This window comes from Lolium rigidum, chromosome 4 (assembly GCF_022539505.1).
Source record: "Lolium rigidum isolate FL_2022 chromosome 4, APGP_CSIRO_Lrig_0.1, whole genome shotgun sequence".
Lineage (NCBI taxonomy): Eukaryota > Viridiplantae > Streptophyta > Magnoliopsida > Poales > Poaceae > Lolium > Lolium rigidum.
The window spans coordinates 200,871,550-200,899,062 of NC_061511.1; the positions used below are offsets into that span (position 1 = coordinate 200,871,550).

At 46.3% G+C, this 27,513-nt stretch overlaps 1 protein-coding gene, 1 long non-coding RNA gene and 1 pseudogene across 2 annotated transcripts; 1 reads left to right on the forward strand and 2 right to left on the reverse strand.

Moving 5' to 3' along the window:
• Positions 1-11,433: 11,433 nt before the first annotated feature.
• Positions 11,434-14,188, forward strand: LOC124706854. Its single transcript, XR_007004607.1, has 3 exons — positions 11,434-12,266; positions 12,361-12,459; positions 14,102-14,188. It is a non-coding gene; the product is annotated as an uncharacterized LOC124706854 (long non-coding RNA).
• A 2,006-nt stretch (positions 14,189-16,194) lies between these two features.
• On the reverse strand, positions 16,195-18,339 carry LOC124650160. Its single transcript, XM_047189714.1, has 3 exons — positions 17,959-18,339; positions 17,570-17,838; positions 16,195-17,041 (listed from the first exon to the last, which is right to left on the reverse strand). The coding sequence occupies exons 1-3, from the start codon at positions 18,209-18,211 to the stop codon at positions 16,256-16,258; spliced, it is 1,308 nt and encodes a 435-aa protein (XP_047045670.1). The 5' UTR covers positions 18,212-18,339; the 3' UTR covers positions 16,195-16,255.
• Positions 18,340-20,127: 1,788 nt separating this feature from the next.
• LOC124707312 lies at positions 20,128-20,855 on the reverse strand (annotated as a pseudogene).
• Positions 20,856-27,513: the final 6,658 nt, after the last annotated feature.

Below are 27,513 nucleotides of genomic sequence, written 5' to 3' on the forward strand. Positions count from 1 at the left end.
ACACATCACGGATAATATAATTCACATGATCCATTCAACAAAGTTTGGTATAATAAATTATTACACATCATTTCTTCCCTTGTGTCCCTGCTTGCTTACGATTGGGCCGTATCCATGGAGCATCCTCATCATTTAACTTAATGCTTGGGTCGGTGTTCACTTTGAAGGGCGGAATTTCACCAAACATATTATAATCTTCTGACATGTCTATCTTGTCCTCCACTCCCACGATGTTTCTTTTCCCTGAAAGAACAATGTGGCGCTTTGGATCATCGCATGATGTACTGATCGTTTTCTTATCTTTTCGTTTCCTCGGTTTGCTACTCATGTCCTTCACATAGAAAACCTGAGCGACATCTTTCGCTAGGACGAATGGTTCGTCAAGGTAACCAAGATTGTTGAAATCCACCATTGTCATTCCGTATTGCTTGGTCCACCTTTACCCCACCTCCTGTTAGCTTGAACCATTTGCACCGGAACAAAGGGACCTTAAAGGAGGGTCCATAGTCAAGTTCCCATATCTCCTCTATGTAACCATAATATGTGACCTTTTGCCCATTCTCGGTTGCTGCATCAAAGCGGACACCACTCGTTTTGGTTGGTGCTCTTTTTATCTTGGGCGATCGTGTAAAATGTATTCCCATTTATCTCGTACCCTTGGAAAGTCGTTATAGTCGAAGATGGTGTCTTGGCCAACATGTACAGCTGATCTACAACCTTATTGTCATTCATTAAATGTTTTCTCAACCAACTACCGAAAGTCTCCATGTGGGCCTTCCTAATCCAGGATTCGAGCTTCCCCGGGTTGTCCGAGCGTAAAATATTCTTGTGTTTCTCAAAGTACGGAGCCACCAAGCTGGAATTGGTCGGAACCGTGTGGTGTGCTTCGGTCGGAGAATGGCCGTCCATACATATCGTTGATTTCCTTCCGATCGTGCCTTTTCCACTTAGTCTCCCCTCGTGCCGCGATCGAGGAAGACCAATCGGCTTAAGGTCGGGAACAAAGTCAACACAAAACACAATTACCTCCTCATTTCCATAGCCCTTGGCGATGCTTCCTTCGGCCTAGCACGGTTACGAACATATTTCTTTAATATTCCCATGAACCTCTCGAAGGGGAACATATTGTGTAGAAATACAGGACCGAGAATGGAAATCTCTTCGACTAGGTGAACCAGGAGGTGCCTCATAATGTTGAAGAAGGATGGCGGGAACACCAACTCGAAACTGACAAGACATTGGACCACATCGTTCTGTAACCGTGGTAGAACTTCTGGATTGATTACCTTCCGAGAGATTGCATTGAGGAATGCACATAGCTTCACAATGGCTACTCGAACATTTTCCGGCAGGAGCCCCCTCAAAGCAATCGGAAGCAATTGCGTCATAATCACGTGGCGGTCGTGAGACTTCGGGTTTTGGAACTTTTTCTCCGCCATGTTTATTATTCCCTTTATATTGGACGAGAATCCGGACGGGACCTTCATACTCGCTCGAGGCATTCAAAAAAGATGACCTTCTCTTCTTTGGTCGGAGCGTAGGCGGCACGACCTTGAAACCATTCCGGATGCCGGTTATCGGGGTCTTTCAAACGTTGTCTGGTCCTGCCGTGCTTCCTTTGTATCATTTGTCTTCCCATACACGCCCAAGAAGCTTAGGAGGTTCACGCAAATATTCTTTGTAACGTGCATCACGTCGATTGCAGAGCGGACTTCTAGGACTTTCCAATATTCTAGCTCCCAGAATAGATTTCTTCTTCCACATGGCTGCGTGCCCGTCAGCTCCCTTCGGAACTGATTGTCCGCCAGGACCCTTTCCAAAGATGACTTTCAAATCCTTGACCATATCAAATACCTCAGCACCAATACGTTCCGCAGGCTTCGGCCGGTGATCTGCCTTGCCGTTGTAATGCTTGCCTTTCTTTCTTACTCGGATGAATTTTCGGAAGAAATCGACGATGCCCAAGGTACACGTTCTTCTTACAATTTGGCAAATCTACACTTTCGGTCTCATGTAAGCAGTGCGTGCATGCATTGTATCCCTTATTTGACAGATCCCGAAAGGTTACTAAGAGCAGGCCAATCGTTGATGGTTACGAAAAGCAACGCTCGTAGGTCAAATTACTCTTCTTTGTGCTCATCCCACACACGGACACCAGGTCTGCCCCACAACTGTAAAAGTTCATCAACTAATGGCCTTAGGTACACATCGATGTCGTTGGCGGGTTGCTTCGGACCTTGGATGAGCACCGGCATCATAATGAACTTCCGCTTCATGCACAACCAAGGAGGAAGGTTGTAGATGCATAGAGTCACGGGCCAGGTGCTATGGCTGGAGCTCTGCTCGCCAAAAGGATTCATGCCATCTCGTACTTAGACCAAATCTTATGTTCCTTGCGTCAGCTGCAAAATCTTTGAACTCTCTATCGATCTTTCTCCATTGCGTTCCATCTGCGGGGTGTCTCAACTCCCCGTCCGACTTACGGTCCTCTTTGTGCCATCGCAACAACTTGGCATGCTCTTTGTTCCTGAACAGACGTTTCAACCGTGGTATTATAGGAGCATACCACATCACCTTGGCGGGAACCCTCTTCCCGGGTTTCCGGCCCTCAACATTATCACCAGGGTCATCGCCTCGATCTTATAACGCAATGCGAGTGCATACCGGGCATTCATTCAAATTCTCGTATTCACCGCGGTAGAGGATGCAGTCGTTGATGCATGCATGTATCTTCGTAACCTCTAAACCTAGAGGGCAGACAACCTTCTTTGCTTCGTACGTATCGGCGGGCAACTCGTTATTCTTTGGAAACATATTCTTCAACATTTTCAGCAAGTTTTCAAATGTCGAGTCAGCTACACCTGCTCGTGCCTTCCATTTTAGCAAATCCAAGTGTGCAGCCCAGCTTTTTCGGACCATCATCGCATCCGGGTACAACGCCTTTCCGTGATCCTCTAACATGCGATCCAAATTCTCCCTCTCCTTTTCAGTTTCGCAGTGTCTCCGTGCATCAGCAATGGTCCGACCAAGATCATCAGCAGGCTCATCACGTGCCTCTTCTTCACCTTCCCCTTCACCTCCCCCTTCACCTTCCCCACGTTCAGCATCCTCCATGAAAGTATCACCGAAATGATCAGGATAGTTTTCATCGATGAAATCATCCCCTTCTTCATCTTCTTCCATTATAACCCGTCTTTCTCCATGCTTGGTCCAACAATTATAGCTTGGCATGAAACCGTGCCGAAGCAGGTGCATGTGAACATCTCTTGAGGAAGAGTAACCCTTCTGATTCTTACAGTTAACACATGGACAGATAACAAAACCCCCCTGCTTGTTCGCATTAGCCACTACGAGGAAATCTTCCAAACCCGTAGTGAACTCGCCGGAGAGTCGGTTACCGTACATCCATTGCTGATTCATCTGCATTATTATAATATAAAATATATAATTAACCATCATGCATTTGTTAAACTAACTAGCTACAAACAATATAAATTAAACAATGAACTACACACACATGCATATTTTATCAATGACACATGAAATGTTCAAGTTGCTAACCGTGATCGAGGAGGAAAAAATAAATAAGGAAGCTCAAGTGTGGCTCCAACACTTCATATCATGTTTGTTTCATGCTCTTGGGGCATTTTTATCAAACACCTTGTGTGCATAAGAGGAACCAAAAGCAAACCTACACCCCCTTGTGAAGCTTGTGAAGAGAAGTGGCACCAAATGGCTAAGTGCGTGAGCTGAGGCCCTTTTATAGGGATGGGCCTTTAGTCCCGGTTGGCCTGGCCAACCGCGACTAAAGGCCTTTGGGCCAGCTCGAGGACCTTAGTCGCGGTTGGCCCGGCCAACCGCGACTAAAGCCCATTCCGTCCACCAGCTGGCCAGCGAGCGCGCTGGGCCCAGCTCTTTAGTCGCGGTTCGCCACCAGAGCCGCGACTAAAGGCCCCATTAGTCACGGTTCCTATATTTTGGCGACTAATGGGGCTGGACGGAAGGCCATTTTTCTACCAGTGAATATCCTTGACAGATCTTCTAGATCCACTGGATTAAAGGTTAATTTCAACAAGTCTCTCATTGTGCTTTGAACATGTCTGCCCAAGACACCACCGAATTAGGTACTACAAAGACAACTATCTAGCATCTCTTGCCTGATTGTATTTTTTTTTGGAACCTGCATAGTTTGCTGATTGTATGTTTTATTTAGAACGAGCAATGTGGTCCTAGCTGTATTTCTCCTTTCCAGTTCATCGTCTTTCCAGGAGGATGGCAGACTGAGACCACCGAGTTATTATAGAGCATTATAAAAGTTCATATTTAGGTTCCAAACTGATTATTGTCTGCAAATCACACGCATGGAACTGACAATATATATTGTGCGGGATTTATCGAACTTTCTTGAGGTGCATTGAAACAATTGTCACGACTAAGAAGAGAATTCCCTGAATTCCTGATTGCAATGAATTTCCCTATTTCTGTATGGGCCGTTTAGGTTGTCCTTGGATGCAAAATACAATGTGCATGTTTTATACAAATAAATTTCAACAGCTCTCTCTACCATACACCTCAAATTGACCCCTTGACTACCTGTAAGGAGTGTCTTATTATGCTTTCGTTTATTCCTTCACAGAAAAATAGTGAATATTCATTTCTCTTGTCGAAGCTCTTCAATATATATGTGCTCACTATAACACAGAATAGTCTAGAAACAAGTTGTAGGAGAAATTTTCTTAGAACCTAGATACTTTTCTTGAGTTTAACGGTCAATTGGCTGATATTGCAACATTGAGCCTGCTCCTACAAGGTGTACGACTCCAAACTCTGAACTGATTGCTGTACATAGGCACAAACGTTGAGGTGCTAATCGGGTAGCTATTTTCCCACTGGAAAGACATTTACCGTCTCTGTCCCAGATGTGGTGAACGTCTTATATTTTCATTTTTACCTCCAATTTTATGGTGCTGCTACCATTTGGACATTATACCATGAGTAGTTTATTAGTTTAAGTTTAGGCTAGGAACTAATGAGCTAATGTGACTATTGATAGGTCATGTTCACCACAATAATATACTTCTATTAGCGAGTTGGAATCCTGTATATATGCAAATGTTATTGTGCCTCCAGAAGTACTACATATCAGACATTTCATGGAGAGAAGAATCTTTAGCACAGGTATATGTGAGATTTATTTTTGGAGTTTTCCTACTTACAACCTATGTTCCCAAATAGATAAGATGTTTTGGGAGTACAAATTGCACTCCCAAAACGTTCAATATTTAGGAACGGAGGGCGTATGTATGTAGTTATTGCTTCGATATGTTAGAAGGGTTAATAAGCCTTCTTTAGTTCTATACAGCTGGTTCGGAGATGTAAAAATTATAAAGTCAATCATATTTCTATGGCTTATTTAAAATTCATATATGGTGTCCAGAAACTAACCAAGAATAAAGGATACTCTGCTATTGCTGATGCAGTTATGTGTAGTGTGGAGCAGGTCCGATGGAGTGATGGTTATCTACTTCTGTTGCAGGTTAGCTTTGTGCATACTTCTAAATGAAAGTTCGTTTCTACGATCTTTGCTTTTTGTGATTGACCAAAATAGTCGAGAGTCTACTGCAGATAGCAACTATGAATGTATGGTTTTGTTGCTAGATAGATATGTGCTCATCTTTGGCATATGATGGCTAGGTTTCTTGCATATTTCTCAAATGATTATTTGTGATGGGCGCTAGACTTCTCCTATTTAGGTGCTGCACTTCATATTGATATTCAGCTTTATCCATTATAATAATTTGCAGTAGTGCTCAACAATGCTTCAAACATTCAGTTAGGTTTATCAACTTAACCATAATTGATAATTCTACTCCTAGAAATATTACTACTTTCTATATCGTTTCTCTTGCATGCAAGTATGGACATATCCAAATACCATCCACATATGTTCACAATCATCTTATAAAAAATTAATTTGCAATGCCTCGCACGGCGAAAAAATCGAGGATTTAAGGGACTACTGTTTTCCCTACTAAGGTAAGTTAGGTACAATCATATGATTCAACATGATAGGGATTGACTTTGATCGTTTCATCTTTGGTATATTGTACACGATGCTTGCTCATTTTATATGTGTTCATATTTTGTATCCTTATTTAACTGCTCCTTGTTTCAGTTATTGAAAGCTCCCATTGATTCATTTCTGGCAAAGCATGTGTTGTGCAGAAAGGAAATTCCTTTTTGTCGCCTAGAGCCATTTCATGTGGTTTGTTGACCGATTGTTCAGCTCTTGATTTGATCAATGCAGGCTGAATGATCTTTTTTCTACTTCAACATCATAGTATGTCCCACCACCTATATCGATAAATTGTATTTCAAAATTTTAATGTCTAAATTTTATTTAACATTATGTAGTTCTTTCTTTAAGATGGACGGGCGCGGCAACGCGCGCCTTAATGATCTAGTAGTTTCTAAGGAGGGTATAGACATGTGGGTTGCGGCCTGCATGCGAGTTAAACTCGGCCATGTACGCTCGAAATGAAAATCTGTAGAGAGGATCAGGCGGATGAGTTGTTAGGTAGTGCGGTAACATTTGGCATGTAAATAATAAGAAATGTGACATTACATGTTTCACTTTAATACTAGTAAAGATAAAGACTACTACCTCCATCCCGATTTATAGGGCTTGTCGCGTGCTCGTATCCCTAATTTCTAAATTTGGCCAACATAATAACAATTGTATAATACAAAAAATAGTATATAATTAGAAAGTAGATTATCTAAGCTTTCTAATGATATATATTTTGTAATATATATTTCATATTATCATTGCTAAATTTACGATCTAGAAATACGTGCAAGCCCTACGAACTGGGACGGAGGGAGTAGTAAAGATGAGGCCCTGCCACTACGGCAGAAGCTGGCTTTGCCGTGTGGCCATTTTGCACGGCAAAGGGCTAATTTGCACGGAAAAGGTTATTTTGCACGGCAAATATTAGACGACAACGTCTGTCATGGCAAAGGATCTTTGGTGTGCGTTTTAGCAAATGTGCATGGCAAAGAGTCTAGCCGTGCGGGCGTTCTTTGCCGTGCGCCTGTCGTCTTTGCCGTGAGGCACTTCGTTGCCGTGCGCCGGACGACCTTTGCCGTGTTACCTGGACGCACGGCAAAGAGGTTTAGCAAAATTAAAAAAAATGACGCCCCACTGTCACGCCAGGTCGCCACGCGCCCGCCCATGCCCGCTGGCCGCCGCATGCTTGCCCACGCCCGCTCGCCGCGGCGACACTCGAGGATGGCCGAGACAGGGAGGAGGCGGCGACGCTCGAGGATGGCCGCCACATAGCTCCGGCGCCGCCGTCCTCAGCTCCTGCACCATCTCTAGGAGGAGTCAGGGATGAGAAGCTCGTGAACCGGAGTCGAGCGCCTTGCCGCTGCGGCAACCGGGGACAGGCGCCGTCGCAGGCCGGGGACGGGCGCCGCCGTAGGTCGGGGAAGGGCGCGTTGCAGGCCGGGGACGGGCGCCGCCCGTGCTGTGTGGCCATGGCGCTGCCTCCCGCGTGCTGTGGAGTCTAGAGCCTCCCGCGTGCTATCTCGATTCTGGACTGGAGTCTCCAGCGTGCACGTATAAGAGAGTTTGGTGTGGGTCGTGGGGGCCACGGTGGGTAGGCCACATCACCTATCCGTGTGTTTACGGCTGTTCAGCTATACGCTCGTTCTTTGCTGTGCGCTAATTGGGCTTTTGCCGTGACATATTTTTTTTACCGTGCGCCGCTGATCGTTTTACCGTGCAATGGTTCTTTGCCGTGCGTCGTTAGTCGTTTTACCGTGCAATGGTTTTTTGCCGTGCGCCATTAGTCGTTTTACCGTGCAAGGTTCTTTGCCGTGCACCCTCTGTGTTGATACACGGCAAAGAAATCTTTGCCGTGCAGAGCCGCACGGCAAAGACGAGACGCACGGCAACGTCTTTTCTTCCCTTAGCGCTGAATCCTAACACAGTAACAAGAAACCTACGTGCACATGCAAACTTTCCGAAGAAACGGCAACATCTGTAGTTTTTGCTGCCTGCTTCTCCGGAGAAACGGCAAGGCTGCTACTGTCTTTGCAACCGGTCGATAACATCAACTGAATATACATACACAGAAAGTGAATTAGACAGAGACGGGCAAAGTCGGACCGGTGCATGGCAGGGGCAGGCTGGCGGGGTGACTGCCAAGGGATAGACCGACGGGGCGAGGGCAACCGCCGCTATTGCTATCGCCGCCGGCGAGCATCCCGCGCCAGCCCCAAATTCGTGGCGATCTTCCTCGATCTAGGGTTTGAGGGCGGGGAGGAGGGCGGACGAGGGCATACGAGGGCGGAGGGTGGGGAGGTGGGCCGACGAGGACGGGGATGATGACGAGAGGGAAGAGCACGGAGGAGGGCGGCCGCCGGTGACTTAATCCTGGAAGGGCTCGCTCGCTATTACTCCTCAATCTCGTTCCTGTTTCGCTCGGGGTCAGGAGAAAGACTAATCTAAAAGTATAATAGATGCCCCCATGGGGGTCTCACAGCGATCCTCACTTCTGGATCGTCGGATCTTTCCATCAGATGCATCCGAACCGTTTATTTTGGGCATAAAGCGAGTGTTCTGATTGGCCCTCCCGCTAGCTAACCCCATGAAACGACCATGTGTTACCCGCCAGCGACTGCGTGAGGGTCCCACTTTCGTCTGGGCCCGCACGTCGGTCACTGCGGGTGGATTTCGTTCGGTCGGGCTCGTCGTCCGGGCGTGGAAAAGATCTCCACCCGCAGGGGTAGATTCGGTATTTCCTCGCGCGGTGATCGGATGAGATAAAACTTCGGCCCGTGGTCCAGAACCCTACCCATTCGTGCGCTCGCTCCCCCAATCCCCTCTCGTTTACTCCTCCCCAATCTCCTCGTTCTTCCGCCGCCGCCTCCCACCTCCTGCTCCACGCCGTCGTCGGCCTCCTCTCTGGCGAACCGCCGTCGCTCGCGTCCTCCCGCTCTGGGTCATGAAGACCAAGAACGAGGGGTGAGCCAGCCAAGAAAGAGCGGCTCTGGCTCGCATGGCCGGCCGCGCTTGCCTCGTCTTCCTCGGGTCCGGCGAGGCAGGGCCATGGGTGTCGGCCGCGGTCTTCCTCCGCGGAGCGCTGGCCGTACCTCGCCGCCTCTCGCCTTTCCCCTTGCCCCCACAGACGCATCTCTCCTCGTCGCCCCCAACCTAGGTCGGGTAGGACTCACTCGTGGTGGATCTTAGGGAGTAGGATGAGGGAGGCCACGGCTGTGGAGGGAGGAGGACGAGGTGGCCGAGCTCGGGTGGGGATGGGCTTCCACGGCCACCAGCGCGACCAGGGTCGCCACATTCTTCTCCTCCACCCATGTGCTCCCCGTGCCTTCTCCTCTCCCAGTGCATCATCCTCTCTCTATCTCTCTCTCTCTCTGATCCACTCACAGATAACTCCTTGCTGCAGTAGCTCACGGGTGAAAAGGAGTCAGCTGGTGGGATGTTGGGCAAGATCCAAAATCCCAACCCACCTAGACGTCTTCTCCTTTGGATTTAGTAGTTTCAAATTCATTCATAAATTCTTGATTTTGTTCTTCATTTTTCCTACTTGCAATGAATCGAAATTGTTTATTTGACCATTAATTTTTTTGGTACTTGTTAATTGTTAGATCTAGAAGTTAACTGGGCAGAGCTCTTGGTGGTGCCTTTGCGGTTATAATCACCATCTTCATCAACCTGGATCATTTGTTGCAGGGACATCAAGGAACTACAATATGTGTCCAGCCTCCCAGTTTTGTAAGTTGATGATTATCACACTTCTAATATTTGGTATATATAATATTTTTTTACTCCTTTGATTAAAAAATGTGGAAATGCATTCCATGGCTAATAGAAACTAGAGAAGAGAAGAGGCACAGTAAATGTTCAGACATTTCTACTTGTATGAATCCATCCGTTCTTTATAGTTAGGTTTAATATTTAACTTGCTTCACCTGATGCTATGCTTTTCTGCAAAACATGATGTAGTGATTCAGGTATTTGGCTGCTTATTACTGAACTTCGGTACCGTTTATTGAACATTCGCATAGGGTATTCTATAAATTATATTCCATGAAAATTCAGATTTTGCAAATGGTTTTCAGGTTTCCTTAGATGAATTTCTTGCTGGCAATTAGAGGAAATATATGTGTTTTAGGATTAGGTATACTTTGCAGATGCACGAGGCAGGACATTTTCTCTCTTTCATTTTGACGGTTCTATTTTTACATTGGCTAGGACCTTATTATGTCTGCTATGATCTTGCCTCTGGGACATTTTGATGCTTTCAAGATGCAAATATACTTTTATGAGCTTGTCTTCTAATTCTACTGTAGGTATGTAAGCTATGTTGCTTTTTCTTTTTCATGAGCAACACTCCTACAACACAGTGAATGTTTTGAACAGGTGCTAGAAAAATAAGCACTGTCAGTTATATGTAGTGTTCAGTTAATATTCAGGAATACCTCTCTTGGTTACTTCCTTGTCTCTGTATTGGTTTGTCTATGGACTGTAGGTCATGTCAGGGAGTGTGTTACATCACCAAGAGATCTTGGAAATGGTACGCTGAATACATTTGCTTCTTGGATTCTGGTTTCTTTTAATCTATTGGTGATGTATGGGTCAATTTCATTCTGGTTTCCTTGTGATATTCCTAATATCTAAGATGCAAACTTGACCATGTGTTGACATTTTTGGCAGGTGGGTTATGGGAATAAGGAAAAAAACTTTCAACCTTCATCCAAAGTAATTAATAAGAAAATCTGTATCATGTTTGCTATAGTAAACGGTTGTATAGCTACATAATAATACCAACAGATAGTATATGCTCTCCTATTCCAGAAATGAATTCAGTATGAAAATAGACATGGGTCCGCATAATTCTAATGACTACTTTCGTGTTTGGTGAGTTATGAGTTTTCACTTTTGACTGATGCTTATGAACCAGATAATAGATATATGCTGTTGATTCTTATAGCTTTGAATGGACTAAAATATCAGTGGCCTAAAAAGTCTGTGTTCTCCAAGTCTTTACTGAACTTCAAATTTTAACGATGGTACCTACTCCATATTGTCTTACTGCAATAGGGCCTAAAAATTTATGAAAGATAGTAAACGCGGTTAATTTCAGAGATGCATATGCTATTTAAGATTCAATCCCTGTGACCTGAAACTGATGGGCTTTAGTTAAATGTCTGGTTCATAAGAATATACTATTTCAAATTCAACGTAGAGAGATAAGCACGCTAGTGTCTGGTTTATGCCTTTTTTTCCTTACAAAATGCTTAATCCTATCCATGATCGTTGACAGTGCAGGTTGTTCAGGCTGACCGCCTGGTAGTAGAAGGATAGTGCAAATCTTTCAATATGGATAATCTTCTCTAGACATTCTTTCCTCTGTCTGTCGGATGGAGCCTCACATTTGACTGAGTCAGACAGTTCAGACCGTTTGTTGGGTGTTGATAGTGCAGGCTGACCACTTGCTGGTGGTAGAGCATTCTACTTTCTCGACATAAGTGCATTGTAGACAAATCGTAACTCATGCTCGCTGTTAGCGCAGATGTGAAGAGCTCTTTTGGTTTCCATATCTATCTCATTTTGCCTGATTGCCTAGGTAATACAACGTTTTCAAATGGGCTTATATCATTTGTGTTATCTCTTCAGTTACAAAGCATGAAAAAACAGTGATTGTCGCCTATAATCACTCTAGCACAAGAAATTTCAGAGGCTCTTTTCATTAAATAACTTATGCAATATAGCTAAAAGGACCCATTTGGACTAATGGCTAGCTTTTAGGGAAGTTGGAGTAATTATTTTTGTTCCGTACCAACGAGGAAATTCCTTCGTTCTAAATGGTGAAATAAATGCATCTCTAATTTTTTCACATGGGTGAGATCTTCTAGCACAGATAATTTGTTTACTTCAGATCTTTTTTAGTGCACCAATATCATGTGTTCGACAATTTTAGTGTTTCCCTAGAGGCTTTCTTTATAATTTTACATGATTGCTTTCTTGCTAGATTTTGTTGTTCCATCCTAATCATGATTTTAGGGATATTCATTAATTTTCACAGCTTTTCTTTATGAATGTTCAGTATTCAATGTATGCATGATCCCGCTGGGCGCTCTTGCTTAAGAGCCAAGTTATGACTGCTAATATTGGTCATGTTAATTTCATTCCATGGATACACACCAGGAGATGTGACCTAATAGGAACTCGATCACATGTAAGTTTGAGGGCAATGATGCTATCAACATAATATTCCTGATTTTGTTGTGCTGCAATTGGTTTTCTTACCTCGATTGTTTTTGAATTCCAAGCATGGACAAGCTTTTCGGTGTTGGATTTCACAATGAAGAGAATAATGGGACCGGCAACATGGAGCTTCTACGTCTGATGCGCCATTTTTTCGTATTGAGGTTTGTCTCGATCTGACCATCCGTCTTCTACGAGACTTTTATGTGGTGTTTTGTAGAAAAATTCAAAGAAAGCATCGTTCTATTGATGCATTTCCGGAGTCTTATGTATACACTAGGGATTCATGGTTTAGGTCGTATATTGCATATTACTGTTGGTGTGATCCTTCTCCTCCAATTCTTTTCATGTCAGTAATTTATTTGAGGAGAGCATGTTGTCTTTATCTGTTAGAAACTAATTTCATTACCATTCGGTTTCTTATCATACTCTACCTCAAGCTTAGTTCCTTTCAAAATATGTTGTCCTAACTTTTCTTCAATTTGTTGTTCCTCTGTGTAATCTTGTGCTAAGCGTTTTCCACCAAAGTACACCCGTCGATGAAATGAACACTGTGTAATCCTCCACCGATGAAATGAACGCTACACACATGCCTGACTGTTTTGCTTTTAACTTGTGCACCTTCAGTTTAGAGTAGTTATGTAGCATGCCTACCCGTACCATTGTATATAACTTGATCAGTTTTCTCCTCCACATGCTTACCTTTCACCTACCTCGTTTTTCTAAGTTACATCTAAGCTGTGTAATAATAGTGTCCAATCTATGGTTTCTTTCATGCATGCAATTTTTATTGTGTGAATCTCAAAGCACTGAAATGACACCATTTCGATCTCTTATCAATTATCTAACACATCAAGACACAGACCCTCAAAAAAAGACACACCCAAAAAACAAGTGTTTATATCAAATCAGTAGAGGAAAACGTACCGATCTGAAGGAGGCTCTGGCCGCCATGCCGTCGGTCAAGATGGACATGACTTTCACCTCGATGGCCACCGCCGGTAGAGTGTGGAAGCCCTGCCGAAGCTGCCCCATCTGCTTCACCACTCCACCGCCTGCAAGTTCACCCTAGAGAAGAACGGGCGCGTTCCGCGAGTACACCGCAGCTATGCCATCGTTGGCATCCACACACACATATGCTGCAGCGGAACAAGCAGCACCGCTCTGCTTGATGGATCTTTTCTCTCTTTGTGTTGTTGCTCCACGTGAAGTAGTTCTCTGCCCAGGAAGGTATGCTCATCGAGGCAGAGCAGCGAGGGGATATGGTGGCCAAACGCGCACATGTGCTTATCGAGGAAGAGCATCAAGGGGATTTGGTGGCCAACCGCACCATGGACTGAGGCTGGCAGTGTCCACGGCTCTGTTCCAAGCTGGGGTGGAGATGTAGCACTGGGGGAATCCTGGAACACGTAGCTTGTCCTTTTGCTCGGGAGAGAGAAAGGAGATGAAATTGAAGGTAGGTGGCGAGAGAAAACAGAGAGAGGAATCTTCTGTCCTAGACTATCTAAATACTGATATAAACTTCTGCATCTGTCAGTGAGTGAATTATGGGAGAACAAGTGGAACCCGTTCACCACTGAGTTCATTGGCGTGATCCCCCTTTCTTCCACCCATTTATACTTGCACGTTGGAGTATTTACAGCTGACGGTTACGGTGCATTATATAACAAAATGACTTTAAAGCTCAATTGCAATAAAAGGCCATCCAATATAGTTTGCTGCATGCAGAATTTACATGCAAGATGATTTTTCTCCACCTCTTGAATACATATTATTAGGATTTGCTGATCCTCAAATTTTATCCAGGTTGAAAGATATTTAACCTTTTAAAGTGAGGAGCACGGAAATAAACTTCTCAATTTCGTATCATCACACTGAGTTTGAGAGATCTAGAGAGCTTTTATAGCTGCAGACAGATTGTTTCTAGATTTTGTTGTGCTGATTTGAGAGAGATATAGGGGATAGATATTTGGTAGTTTGGGGAACTCTTTAAAATATGTATCGCTGGAATTTGCAGATTCAAATTTAGTGAGCCCATTGGAGTGGATTATCAGGGGCATCACCATATACTTTGAAATAGAGAACATTAGTTAAATGTGGAGTGCTTGAAAGATATCATTTATGCAATGATTATTTGTCTTCTGAACCAAACTATTTTCTGATTGCTGAGTGGGTTCACTAACTTGCTATGCAGCTGGTGGAGATTGTGCTTTCAGCTAAGGTTCTGTTTATCCTAAGGAAAGTGCCACCAAAACATGGGATCATGCAGTACCATCCTATCCATTAGAGCAGGTTTGGTTGTACAGACAATTTTTTTTTACAGAGTCTATATAGCATGGTAAATACAGGAACGATAAAGTAGAAATCAAGGCGCTTGCTCAAAAGCTTGCCCATGTTTTATGTGAGGAAGTCTTTGGAATTTAAGGTTACTGTTGTGTGTAAAAGAAGGAGAGAAAACAAAAATGCAACTTCTCTCTGTCTACAGGTCTAGAAATTGTAAGCTATCTATGTAATATTAATAGTACTCCGTAATATATTTGTTCTTCTCTGTGTGTATTCTATGTAGCCCCCTGTACACATTGCGAAACTCTGGGGTTGACATATTTGTTCTTTGACCGTTCTTCCTTGTTCTACCTTTCTGGTGTAGCTGTATTTTAGGATTCCGTGGATGTTGTGTCAGTATGAATCAAACTCAGAACATCAGTTAATCGCTGGAAGAGCCGCTGCATATACCCAGTACAAGTACAACACCTGCAAAACTGAAAGTTTGCAAGAGAAAAACATACAGACCGTACACAGGTGTGCAGAAGAGCCTTTACTGAGCACATCAATCATTAGATTCTGATCAACAGAAACGGGGTGCACCAGAGCGGGCGCGGATGCCGGCGACCCTCTGCATCAGTGGAGTGAACCATTGTACATGGCCGTTGTGGAGGCAACCAGGGCAGCAGTGACTCGCGTGCTCGAGATGGTTGCCACCTGCTGTCGTGAAAGTGCGGTCTGGCTAAGCCACCATGCACGCGATGACCCTCGCCGTGGAGCTGTCGTACTGCGGAACAGCGGAAGAGCGGCCGCAACGGTGGAGGAGCAGAGCATGGATACTGTACACCCGCTCCTCCCCAGTGACGAGATGCACCTGCTGGCCGCTAGCCAAGGTTCTCCTCTCACTTGCTATCAAGCTGCCTAGCAAACTCCTTGATGTCTATCTATGTCTGATTACCGTTATCTCATAACCATGTCTTCGTGCCTATGAGTAATATATTTTTCTACTTAACACTTATAATTTGTAGTGTGTTTAATCCATGATAAGTTGTGTTTTTTTGCTCCTCTAAATCAATCGATAATTCTTCCCTGCATCCAAGAAATGAAACGGATTATTATTCACTCTTTATTTGATGCTTGCTTATCATTGATGTTTCAAAATAAATATTGACACAAATTTCACGGGATCGTGCGCCAAGGCGCACATCAAAATCTAGTATGTGCTAGTTCGGGGAGGCAATTCCAGGCAGATACGAAGGGTCAGACCTCCGAATTGGCAACTGAAGCAAAAGGATCCGAGCGGGCGGTGCTGGAATTTGCGTACGTTTCCACACAATGATTCCATGTGCATCCAAACCATAGAATTGGTGGCCCGAATTCTAATTCCCCAATTCTAAGCCAAATTCACTGCATCCAAACACAACTTTAAGCGAAACTGGAACGAGCGATACAAGAATTGTTATAGTGGTGCGTAAATCTTAGCTCAACTGTAGGAGTCAAACAGACTTACAGATACCAGCACAAAGATCCAGCTTTTTAAACATGAGAATTACATCCATTTGTAAGGAAACCAGGAGTACGCTCTAAAGTAGGCACAATACTATGACATAGTTGGGTGAGAAGCTGGCTTGCTCTCCAATGTTTTTACAGAGTTCTACCAGCAGAATAAACATATCAACCAAGAAAGTACAGCCACTCTCACTCATAGATAATACCATATCGATAATCAATCGAGCAACCTTGTGGAACAGAAGGATATCCATGCAAGCAATCAGTACCCACCAGCCTATCAAGAACAGCAGTCCAATCGACCTTCACTGTCAGTTTGGTGGAACCATGCTCCCAAACAGTCTCAGTTGCAGGGTATTCTAGAGTGACAATATTCTTAGCTTCCTTCTCTTGCTCTTCCTCTTCTTCTTCCTCGTCCTCGTCCTCCTGCCCATAATCCTCTTCCTCAGGGTCCACCTTATCCTTATCCTCAATCTCACAACTAGCATCAAGAAAACAAACATACAACACCAGTATTTCACCTTCATTGAATGCGCGTCCTTGTGGATACCCATTGACAGATACCAGATTACGATTCAACACGAGAGAGCCATTTTCTCCCATCAAGTTGCCGCTACGCACACTACTATCATATAGAACCATATGATGTCTATAATTTTTAGTAGTCCCAGCTGTTATTTTACCATCGAAGTGGACAAGAGGGTCATTGGGCTCTTTATTCTCAACACTGACCTTCAGGATAGCTGCCACTGGAAGTTTCACATTTTGCAGTACCAATTTCACTGTACTCTGGAAACTAGGTAGCTGATCGATGATGCGACTCCGATCTGGGTTGCAAAAGTACGATATTACACCTTTGCTAAACTCCACTTCATCATCAGGATTCTTGCCCTTGGTCTTTAAATCGAACTCAAAATACATATAACTTAATGTAACCAATGCTCGGTATGGACCTGTCAGAGCTAACATATCCTTCTGCACAAGGGTTTAGAAAAAAACAGTTAGAATCAAAACATGACTACAAGACATGAAAACCATGACTAGCCAGATGAACTTAAATGGTTTTAAAATTATACTGAACATATGTGGCTTGTATGGTAAAATGAGCAAGACATAATATTTTATGTGACTAGGAACAGATTGAACAAGTGCAGGACTCAGTGTAGAAAATCTCACAAAAAAATAAAAGGAATAAGAATTGATGAAAATGCGTTGTTTATACAATGAAAAAGGCAGGTTATTAGGAACCTATGTCAACAAACAAAAGCTTGGACATGATGACAAGCTGCTAGCAATATAATGCTGAGATTAAAATGTATTTAAAAGGATCAAATTTGAAATAGAAATTCATTAAACTTTTTTCTTGACAAAGTCTATCCAGTAAGTATCTGACTCATGAAATTTGCACCAAAGAATTATCTCAGTAACATATTGGACTAGACAGCTCATGACATTCGTGTAAACAGATTCAAGTGAGTAAACAGAATCAAGTGAGAGAACTACCTTTGACTTGATGGTCTGGGCATCCTTTCTTTCCCGATTGAACAGATAGACACATTTGCAGTCAATCTCATCCCTGGCGATAACTGTACCATAAACCTCAACCGGGTATGTGTAATCAGGACCAACTTTGACCACCCTAATGGAAATGACTTCGGTGGAATAATCCGCCAGCTCATAATGTGTATTTCCTGTAACATATTTAGTCAACCTCGTCGTTGAGGAAAAAGGGTCGCGGTCACGTTCATAGCGTGGCCCAATTTCACCGCTTGCTGTGAATCAAACAAGATCAAAGATCACAAATCACAAATCAGAACAAACAATAGAATTAATGCTTCAGAGTCAATAGCTACACCTAGAGGGGGTTATGATTTCTGAACATAGAGACTCACACTTCTCATCAAGGTCGAAGCAAGCTAGGTGGATGCTGCAGAAGCGGCTAGGGACATCACACTTCCTCTTGGGATCGTAGACCATGAGGGCCTTGAGTTTTTGCCTGTGCACATCATCCAGTTTACACGCATCCATGCCCTCCACCAGTTCGTGAACATCGATGGGCCGATCCGTACGTTGGATCTTCAGAGGGGGTTGCTTGTCCGCCTCGCCGGACAGTTCGGCCACCAAATCCTCGTACGGGAACGTCATCTGGCCGGGGAAGAATGAGTGGGGCTCCGTTGTTTCATGCCCGTAATCAAAACGAAAAAGCGGAGGTTAGGGTTTGCGGAGGTGGGGATGAAGGATCGATTGGATTGGATCGACCGTGGTATCGTCATATAGACCGCCCAGGCGGGCGGCAGCAGGCACGCCGTCAAGTATCAGGGATTCAGGGCCCAATATTATACAGCGCTCACCCAATATTATACAGCGCTCACCGAAGGTTTAGGCTTTTGATTCTGCGATTTTTGTCAAGTATCACACTAGTTGGATCAGTTTATTGGATTCAATCTATCAAAAGTGCTTACAGAGGTAGATTGTGCATGCGTGCAAAAGTGTATGCACGAGGTATATGCTTGCGTATATAATGTGTTTCACAAAAAAAAACATGGACTACGATTTAATTTTTTTTTTGGAAAAAACCCTCAAAAATCAAAGTTGAGAGGGCCCACGTGGATTTTACCGTGTCAACTTGTATTTTGTGTCGCGCTAAGGTACACCGGAGCGCAAGTTTTTCCAACATAATTTTCAAAAGTTATAAACATAGAATTTTCCGAAATGCACTCAAAACAGCCTTAAACACGAAGACATGAACATAGCTAATGCAAATCCTTCTCCGGATGGGATGGCCGGAAAGCAAGCGGGAGTAACGCAAAAAGATAGGACCGAGTAGCGCAAGTTTTCCCAACATAATTTTCCAAAGTTATAAACATAGAATTTCCTAAAATGCACTCAAAACAGCCTAAAACAGGAAGACCCTCCTTCTCCGGATGAGATGGCTGAAAAGCAAGCGGGAGTAACGCAAAAAGATACGACCAAATTTGCACGTGAATGTGTGAATTCTCGCACTGCGGTGCGACACCCTTTGAGCCACACGATCTACCATCGAGGGAGAGTTCTTTTAAAGAAAAAACTCTAAAATAAAATCAAAGTTGCCAGGCCTCGCATGGATTTTACCTTGTCAACTTGTATTCTCTGTCACGCTGTCGCTGAGGTACTCCAGACCATATGCGTACCCAGCGGGGGGGGGGGGGGGGGGGCGTGGCCCACCCAGAATTTCTAAAAACTAATTTGATATCCCTAATTTAAGTACTGGAAAAAGGCCCAATATTCCTTGCCGCCGCACCGCTGTCCCTCTCTCACTCGGCCATGTGCGCTCTGTGCCGCCGGCGGTTGCTGCCCGCTTGTCCGCCGGTCGCTGCCTCCTTTCCAAGAAATCCTCTGTACTTCTGCGGGCTTGGGGATGACCGCCGCTCAGCGCTCAAGAAGAAGCGGGCTTGGGCTCGGCCGCCACGGCTCTTCCCACCGGCCGCCACATCAGTGCGCTCCAGCAGGTCTGCGCATCCGCTCCCGCCTCCCCATTCTCTGTTTCTATTTCTATGTGCTATACTGTGTGTTACTGTTAAGTGTTTAAAACTTAAAATTGCCACTGTTCAGCTATTCTCTTCAGATTGGAAACTTTAGTTTTTAATAATGCCTAAATAATGAATCGATGCTCAGAGAATAAGTGCTTGTTGTATGTCACAAAAATGCGAAGTACTGAAGATATTTGCATTACTCAGTTGCATGTATGTAGCAGAATGTTGTAGTGTTGTACACATTGTTTCTCAGTTTTTCAGAAATTCAAAGCTGATCCGACTGTTTTATATAATATTTTCGTGTTTTTCTTATTTTTATGTGATACAAATGATCATACTCCAATACCACTACAATTTAGTGCAATACTTTGACACGCCAAACAACATCTGGCATTCACCCTCAATATTAAGTCTGGCATCTGAATATCCATAGAAATATTGGCATTTAATCTCAATATCCTAGGTTATTGACATTGAACTAAGTGCAATGCTAAAGCTGCTGTCCGCCGCTGGCTGGCAGCACATAGAGACTGACATCTCATCTCCTCTTCACAGCTTGGAAGCAAAGTTCCTGGCCTTCTCATCATCGCTCTCCTGGACGATCCCAACGGACATGCACGCGTCAGGGAACATGGATATCCTGATGGAGGAGTACACTGCGCCGTCCCACTTCCTGGCGGCGAGCTGCTCGGCGAGCATGAGTGCCTCCGCGGCCGTCTCCGGCGCGCCGGGGCACACGACGTCGACGATGCCCATCTCCTTGGCCTGCGGGGCCCTAATCCTGGTGCCCCGTAGCACGACGTCGCGGAGCGCCTGGGCGGCGGTGATCTTGGCGCGGAGCAGGGCCACGAAGTAGGGTGGCAGGGGGAAGCCGAGGTCGACCTCGCTCATGTAGAGCACGCCGCGGTCGGCGCGCATGACGCGGTAGTCATGGCAGAGCGCGAGGAGGAAGCCGCCTGCGGAGGCGTGGCCCGTGACGGCGGCGACGGTGGGCATGGGCAGCGCTAGGAGGTCGGCGGCGACGGGCGGAGCGCGTCGATAAGCTCCGCGAGCCGCGCGCGGGAGGTGCCCACCCACCCGATGTCGAGCCCGTTGGAGAAGAAGCGCCCCTCGGCGACGGTCACCAGGGCCGCCCCCGGGCCATCCTGGGCGGCCTTGGACGCGACGGAGGAGATTGCTGACCGGATAGAGGCCATGAGCGGGTGGCCCAGCCGGTGCTCGCCGTCGCCTGTGAGGGTGAGCACGAAGACGCGGCCCCACTGTTCCAGGGTGCACATTGTCGACTGCTCAGGATGTGCGAGAACGGAGTTGCGTGTGGCTTTTAACGCTCGGCCTCAGTGGCGGCGGCGGCGGCGGCGGAGAACTCGACGAGCGCTCGTGTGTCATCGTGTGTTTTCTGTTATACCGGACGAGAAATGGCGAGGTAGTCTACTTGGAGGTCTCAGAGCTCTGGCAGAATTTAGCAAAGAGGTTGGAGTTTCTAGCGACCGACGAATGCACCAACAATGAGCGATTACGATTGAACGTTTTTAGACAACAGTGAGTCAGTGACCTGCGATGATGAGTTTCAGGTCCAGCTTGTTATTAACTTGGCAACATTTTACAAACATGATCCTGACACTGAACGCATGCCCCATCGGAGAAGATTGTGGTAGCTGCAAACTTGGATGAGCTTCAAAATGTTGCACCTGCAGACTGCAGCACCTGTTAATGTGTCAAAGCACAATTGGCTCCTGTTGTAACTGCCTGGTTACAACTGCGGATCCAGCTCAACATGTCATGGTGGTTTAACAGTATAATTTTTCATTTAATTATATTTTTTCCTTGATATATAGGCTATGTAGAAATCTGAGGGTGGTCCACCCTGTGGATCCACCACGGCCTGGTTATCTGAGGGTGGTCCACCTCAAATTAACTTAATTCTCAGTCGACTTATTTCATGTGCAATTCATCCACAAATAAAAAAAGATATGCAATTGCACATCCATGTGCACAAATCATGATGCAAGTCTTAGAGTGCTTGATTTAGAACTATCTTACTTCTCTATCGATCTAAAACTAGCAAAATGAAATAAAATAAAACAGACTGGAGGGCAATCTGGTCCAAGGGACATACCTCTCAAGTTGTCGATCATGAGCATTTTATTACTTTTGTGAAGCAATTACACCCGGTCTCTGCATAGCTAAGATGCACACAGTCGTTTACGAGTCTCAAGTATTATGAAAGTTATAAAAAAACAAAAGGCGAATTACATATCAGTCTTTTCTTTTTTTTCGCGAGCAAGAGAAATGCGTGCCTATGGTTGCACTTAGGAATGCCATATGTCAATTTTGTATAGGTGAATGTCATTGAACAAAGCAAGATACCAACAAAGCAGACTATTTATTTCAAATAATACGAATATAAATTGTGATGTAAGTACCACACTAAGGCATTTGCCTAAAGGTGAGAGGAAGCGAAAATCCTTAGTAAGACGGCACAAAGCTGATGTTGCTTTTTAACATTTAACAGAAACTTTTCTCCAAAAAATAAATTCAAGCAAAAAATTATCTTTCTTCAAGAAAGAATCTGGGCGATGACTTGTTACTGAAATATAGGATTCCAGTCCACATTGTAACAGAAAAATTGAAATAAGCAAACACTCTGCTATCCCAAAAGGAGCCCCTCATTTTCTAACTCTTTTTATTATTTTCTTTAAAGCAAGGAATTTCAGTGTAAGCACCATGTAAGGAATTAGTTTGTAAAAGTGATAATCACCCGTAGTCGTTACTGGACGAGAGATGATGAAAGTTTGTGCTAACATTCAAGAGGAAACATACCTTTCTCTCACATGCGTGGTAACTTGCTAGGGCTGCAAAATTTCAGTTTGAGATAATGTTTGCACCAAACAAATGTTGGTGCAACAGTAAAGCCACACCTACTAGTCTGGTATCATACCCTTTTCCTATTTACATATACTAGAGATTTGACATCACTCGTGCAACCAAGCAAAGAGATATGCAAGCTATTTTTTTTTAATCTGTTCACCCAAACTTCATATCTACAAGCGACAAAAACAAAGTTGCAGTTGCTTTGTAGGATGATCAAGTCATAGGAATGAGCGGTATTGGGAAAGGTTGTTCAACTGGGTCAGTATGATTCATTGCAGAACTTATATTTCTCCCTATGACGCGCTTTACTCCTCGGCTCATGCTTGCACTAATCACTTCGAATAGTGCTGTAGTGGCACATGCTGCTTGGCTCCTCTGGGCATAGGATGGACCTCCGACCGCCTCTTGCCTCCGTCTCGGTGGCGAGTTGTTCCTGCTGGCAAGCGGTGGCGGCTCCGCGTGCTCGACTGTTGGATCTTGAGGGAGGGCGTCCATGGCCAGAGGAGCCTAGGCATCATCTCGGTTTACAAGCCTAAAGGCAAGGCTCATAGTACGGGAGACTCTTCGCTGACGAGTTCTGCCTAGCACTCTCCCGATTTAGGAAGTAAGGAAACGTGACAACGTGCTCATCACTCTGATTGACCTCGCCACACATGGAGTTTCCTGGAAAGAAGTCTAGATAACCCCCCTAACTATTGGGTTTGGGATGTTAAACCCCCTAAGTTTGGATTGGAGCACTTAACCCCCATAAGTATGAAATACCAGGAAAATTACCCCCTAAGGCCTTGTTTGGTACTAGTGTTTTAGTGGGGATTAGTGGGGATAATATTCTAGAGTATTGGATAGCAGAGATTCACCCAATCCCCACAAAACCCCATCCCCAATCCACTAGGTAGGGGTAGAGTATTGGGATTGAAAAAATTATACTAAATTTTGGGGGAAAGTGGGGATAAGTGGGGATTAAACTCGCTCATACTCTAGCACCAAACATGCATTGGGGATAAGTGGGGATTTAAAGTTTGAAGCGAATTATCTCTGCTAATCCCAGTAAAACTCTAGTACCAAACAAGCCCTAAGGCTGTTTTGGTAGCTGTTTTGGTGCGGACCAGTGGTTTTGCCGCCGGCCTGGACGTCTGCGTCGCGCACGCCGGAAAAACTTGCTCCTAACAAGCTTTCCTCAATCTCCGGAGGAGTGGCTTTCGTTCGTTGCCTTGCATTTGTCCAACCTGTGTGGTGGCCTTTGCCACTTTCCTCTCTCAGATTCCCACCGGTCACCACTGAACCAAAACCACCAAGAGCGCATGGCCGGAAAAACTTCGCAGACCCGATGCCTCCGTCGTCCTTGTCCCCATCCGATCACGGGGAAGGGAGCGCCGCATCAAGCTCTCCGTCCGTGCTGACGATCAGAGTCTGTGACGCTCGGGATCGTCTTCATCGTCAAGGTCTCCTTCCCGGGCGCCGGCCAGGCGCACCGTCAGCACGCCGATGTCTCCGTCCACTCCGGCCACTGCCGGCTCGCCATCGACCTCTCGGCGAGCTACCGCCTCCTTCTCGGTTCCGCCCATCTCCCCTTCTTCTCCGCCTTGGAAACGTCGTCTCCGTCCCGAGTTTGGCAGTGGTCGCGACCCGAGTTTGCATGCCATGGCGCATGGCCACTGTGCCAAGCTCGCGCATCTCCGACATTGTTCCACACAAGCACTGGGCACGAGCACGTCGCGTATCTGCGGACCACTCCGGCATGTCAAGCACACGGGCGCGCCTCCTGTTTTGGGTCGCCGTCTCTGGCTTAATCCTCCATTGTTTTCTACCGCCGCTGACCTTCTCTGTTTCCTGTCGTGCTCCCTGCCGCATCCTTTGTCTTGGTTTTGCATCACCAGACCAGCTGGCCAAGGCATCCATCGATTCAGGAAGCTAACATCGATCCATCACTTCACTGAGCAGCACCACGCTACTGTTAGATTATTAGATGTATATATCTGCCTATTGTAGTTTCCTCATATGTTAGGGGGCTTTCTGCATATGTGCACATGTACATGTACTATATATTGTGGCGTTTGGTCCCCTGATAATACAACAAGCATATTATCCTAACATGGTATCAGAGCAAAATTGATCCTCTTCCCCGGCCGACGTTGCTTGTTCATCCGTCCGTCGCCCGTCCGTCCGACCCCCGTCCTCGATCTGATCTCCAGTTCTTCGCCGTCCACCTTGCCGAGCTCAGCAGTGTAAGGCGCCGATCTGGGCCTCGACGCGCGCGTTCTCCGCCTGGAACCGACGACGCTCGCGAGCACTGGCATCGATCTCCAGCTCGCTGACCCGACGCCAGCGCCAGGACTGCCTGGCCTCGATCTTCTTCGCTCCTTTGGCTCCATCGATCTTCGCCCTTGCAGCACCAGGATCCGGCGGATCCGGCTCGCATCCTCATCCGGAGGCTTGCTCCCGATTCACAGCCTCCGCCCCACGCATCCGGCTGCTGCACGCCTCCTGCAGGCCCGGCCCGATCTGTTCTGTTCTTCGGCTCTGTTCTCTCCTGGAGGCTCTGTTCTGTCCGTGTTGTTCTCTGTTGACCTGATCTGAAAAAAAAGCAAAAAAAGAAAAAGAAAAAAAAAGCAAAACAAAAAAATACCGTCGTCGGCTGTTGTTATCCGATGTCTTCTTCCGCTGATCCCGCCTTATCTTTGGGCCTCCCTTCGGTCCTTGGTATTTGTCCGCTGCCTCCGTGTATGACGGCTAGTCATTCTTCGTCGCCGTTTGCGGCCTCTTCATGCGGCTCTGCCCGCGCTTCACCGACTCCGTCTATGTCGGCTCGCTGCTCTATACCGACTTTCGCGGCCTCTTCCCGCGGCTCTGGCCGCGCTTCGCTGATTTTGTCTCCCTCGGCCCGCCGCTCTACATCGACTTTTGTGGCCTCTTCCCGCGGTTATGGCCGCGCTTCGTCGACTCCGTCTACGTCGGCCTGCCGCTCTACATCGACTTTCGCGGCCTATTCACGTGGTTATGACCGCGCTTTGCCGACTCTGTCTTCATCGGCGTGTTGCTCTCCGTCGCCCCCTTTGGTGGCTTCTGTGCGTGTGGGTGATAGCTCCTCGTCGGCACCTGATTGTACGTCGACCTCTCCAGTTGCGCCCCTCTCTGCGCATGAGATAGCGCAGCTTCACCGCCTACTTGATGCTTGGGATTCCAGTTTACGTCAGCAGCCCCGCGGTGCGAGTCTCCGCCCTCGTCCTCATTGCACCTACTGTGGCAAGGTTGGCCACACTTCCTCCACCTGTTGGACGCGGGATCCCAGTTTACGTCAGCAGTTCCAGGATCGTCAGCAGGCTGGCTCTTCAGGATCTTCTGCGGTTGCACTCTCCGACCGGGACATTCTCGGGGGTCTTCGTGGTCCGCTCGCTACTACGGACTCTTCCTCGCCGGGCGCTCGCTGGTTACTGTGGTCGGCTCTTCGGCGCTGCGCGACCACCGGTTCTACACGGTCGAGTACGTCCCCGTGGTATCTGGATCCCGGAGCTTCCTTTCATATGACCTCCGAGTCTTCTATTACTGTCTGCTCTTCGGTCTCTTATTTCTCCTGTCCGTGTTGTCACGGGCAGATGGTACCTCTATTCCTGTTTCTAGTAGAGGCACCCTTTCTACTCCCTCTTTCTCCGTCCCTGATGTTTCTCATGTTCCTCGCCTTCAGATGAACCTTTTCTCTCTAGCCAGCTCACCGATTCTGGTTGTCGCGTCATTCTTGATGCTGAGTCTTGTGCGGTTCAGGATCGTCGCACACATGCCCTGGTTGGAGCTGGCCCTCGTAGCCGTAAGTCTCCGGGGCTTTGGGAGTTAGACTGGCTTCGTGTTCCTTCTGCTGTCACTCCATCTGCTAGTTCTCCTCCGGTTGTTGCCTCTGTCACCGGCTCTTTTCAACAGTGGCATCATCGTCTTGGTCACCTTTATGACTCTCGCCTGTCGTCTTTGGTTCATCGTGGCCTTCTGGGGTCTGTCTCTGGCGATGGGTCGTTACACTGTCAGGGCTGTAGGTTAGGCAAACAGATTCAGCTTCCTTATCCTACTAGTGTTTCTGTCTCTCAGCGACCGTTCGATTTAGTCCATTCAGATGTTTGGGGTCCGGCTCCCTTCGCTTCGAAAGGGGGCCATCGATATTATATCTTATTCATTGATGATTTTTCACGGTACAGCTGGGTGTTTTTCATGCACTCTCGCAGTGAGGTGCTATCTATTTATCAGCGTTTTGCGGCCATGGTCCCCACTCAGTATTCCTCACCCATCCGCGTGTTTCGTGCTGATTCTGCTGGTGAGTATATCTCCCAGCACCTTCGTGGTGTCCTTGCTGAGGAGGGCACCCTCGCTCAGTTTTCTTGTCCCGGCGCGCATGCTCAAAATGGCGTCGCCGAGCGTAAGCATCGTCATCTTCTTGAGACCACCCGTGCTATGATGATTGCTTCTTCTCTTCCGCCACATTTCTGGGCTGAGGCTATTGCTACGTCGGCCCACCTCATTAACATTCAGCCTTCCGCTGCTCTACAGGGTGGCATTCCTCTCGAGCGTCTCTCTGGTGTTTCTCCAGACTACTCGACTCTCCGTTCATTTGGTTGCGTCTGCTATGTCCTTCTGCCTCCTCGTGAACGCACCAAACTGACCGCTCAGTCTGTTGAGTGTGTTTTTCTCGGATACAGTGATGAGCATAAGGGCTATCGCTGTTGGGACCCCGTTGGTCGTCGGATGCGCATCTCTCGTGACGTCGCGTTTGATGAGACGCGTCCCTTCTATCCTCGCCCCACCTCGGGTACTTACCCGGTGGATGATATCTCTTTTCTTCTTTTTCTGGATGCACCCCCTGCTGTCCCTCCTCTCCTCCCTCCTACTTCTGATGCGCCCCCTTCGGCGCCATCCTCTCGTTCGTCTAGTCCACCTAGTACTCCTCGTTCTCCGGCTTCGGCTCCTTCCGATGTTGTCCCTTCTTCCTCTTCTTCTGATGCCTTGTCTTCTGCAGATGAGCTTCCCCCTTCACGGCCTGTTCGTCAGCGTCGTGCTCCAGTTCGTTACTCTCCTAGTCAGTAT

Excerpts from the sequence above, each read along its gene's own strand:
- LOC124650160 (XM_047189714.1), bottom strand. The coding sequence starts at position 18,211 with ATGACGTTCCCGTACGAGGATTTGGTGGCCGAACTGTCCGGCGAGGCG. Across the intron at positions 17,839-17,958 it reads CTTCGACCTTGATGAGAAGT|CAAGCGGTGAAATTGGGCCA; the intron begins GTGAGTCTCTAT and ends TTTGATTCACAG. Across the intron at positions 17,042-17,569 it reads CCCAGACCATCAAGTCAAAG|AAGGATATGTTAGCTCTGAC; the intron begins GTAGTTCTCTCA and ends ACCCTTGTGCAG.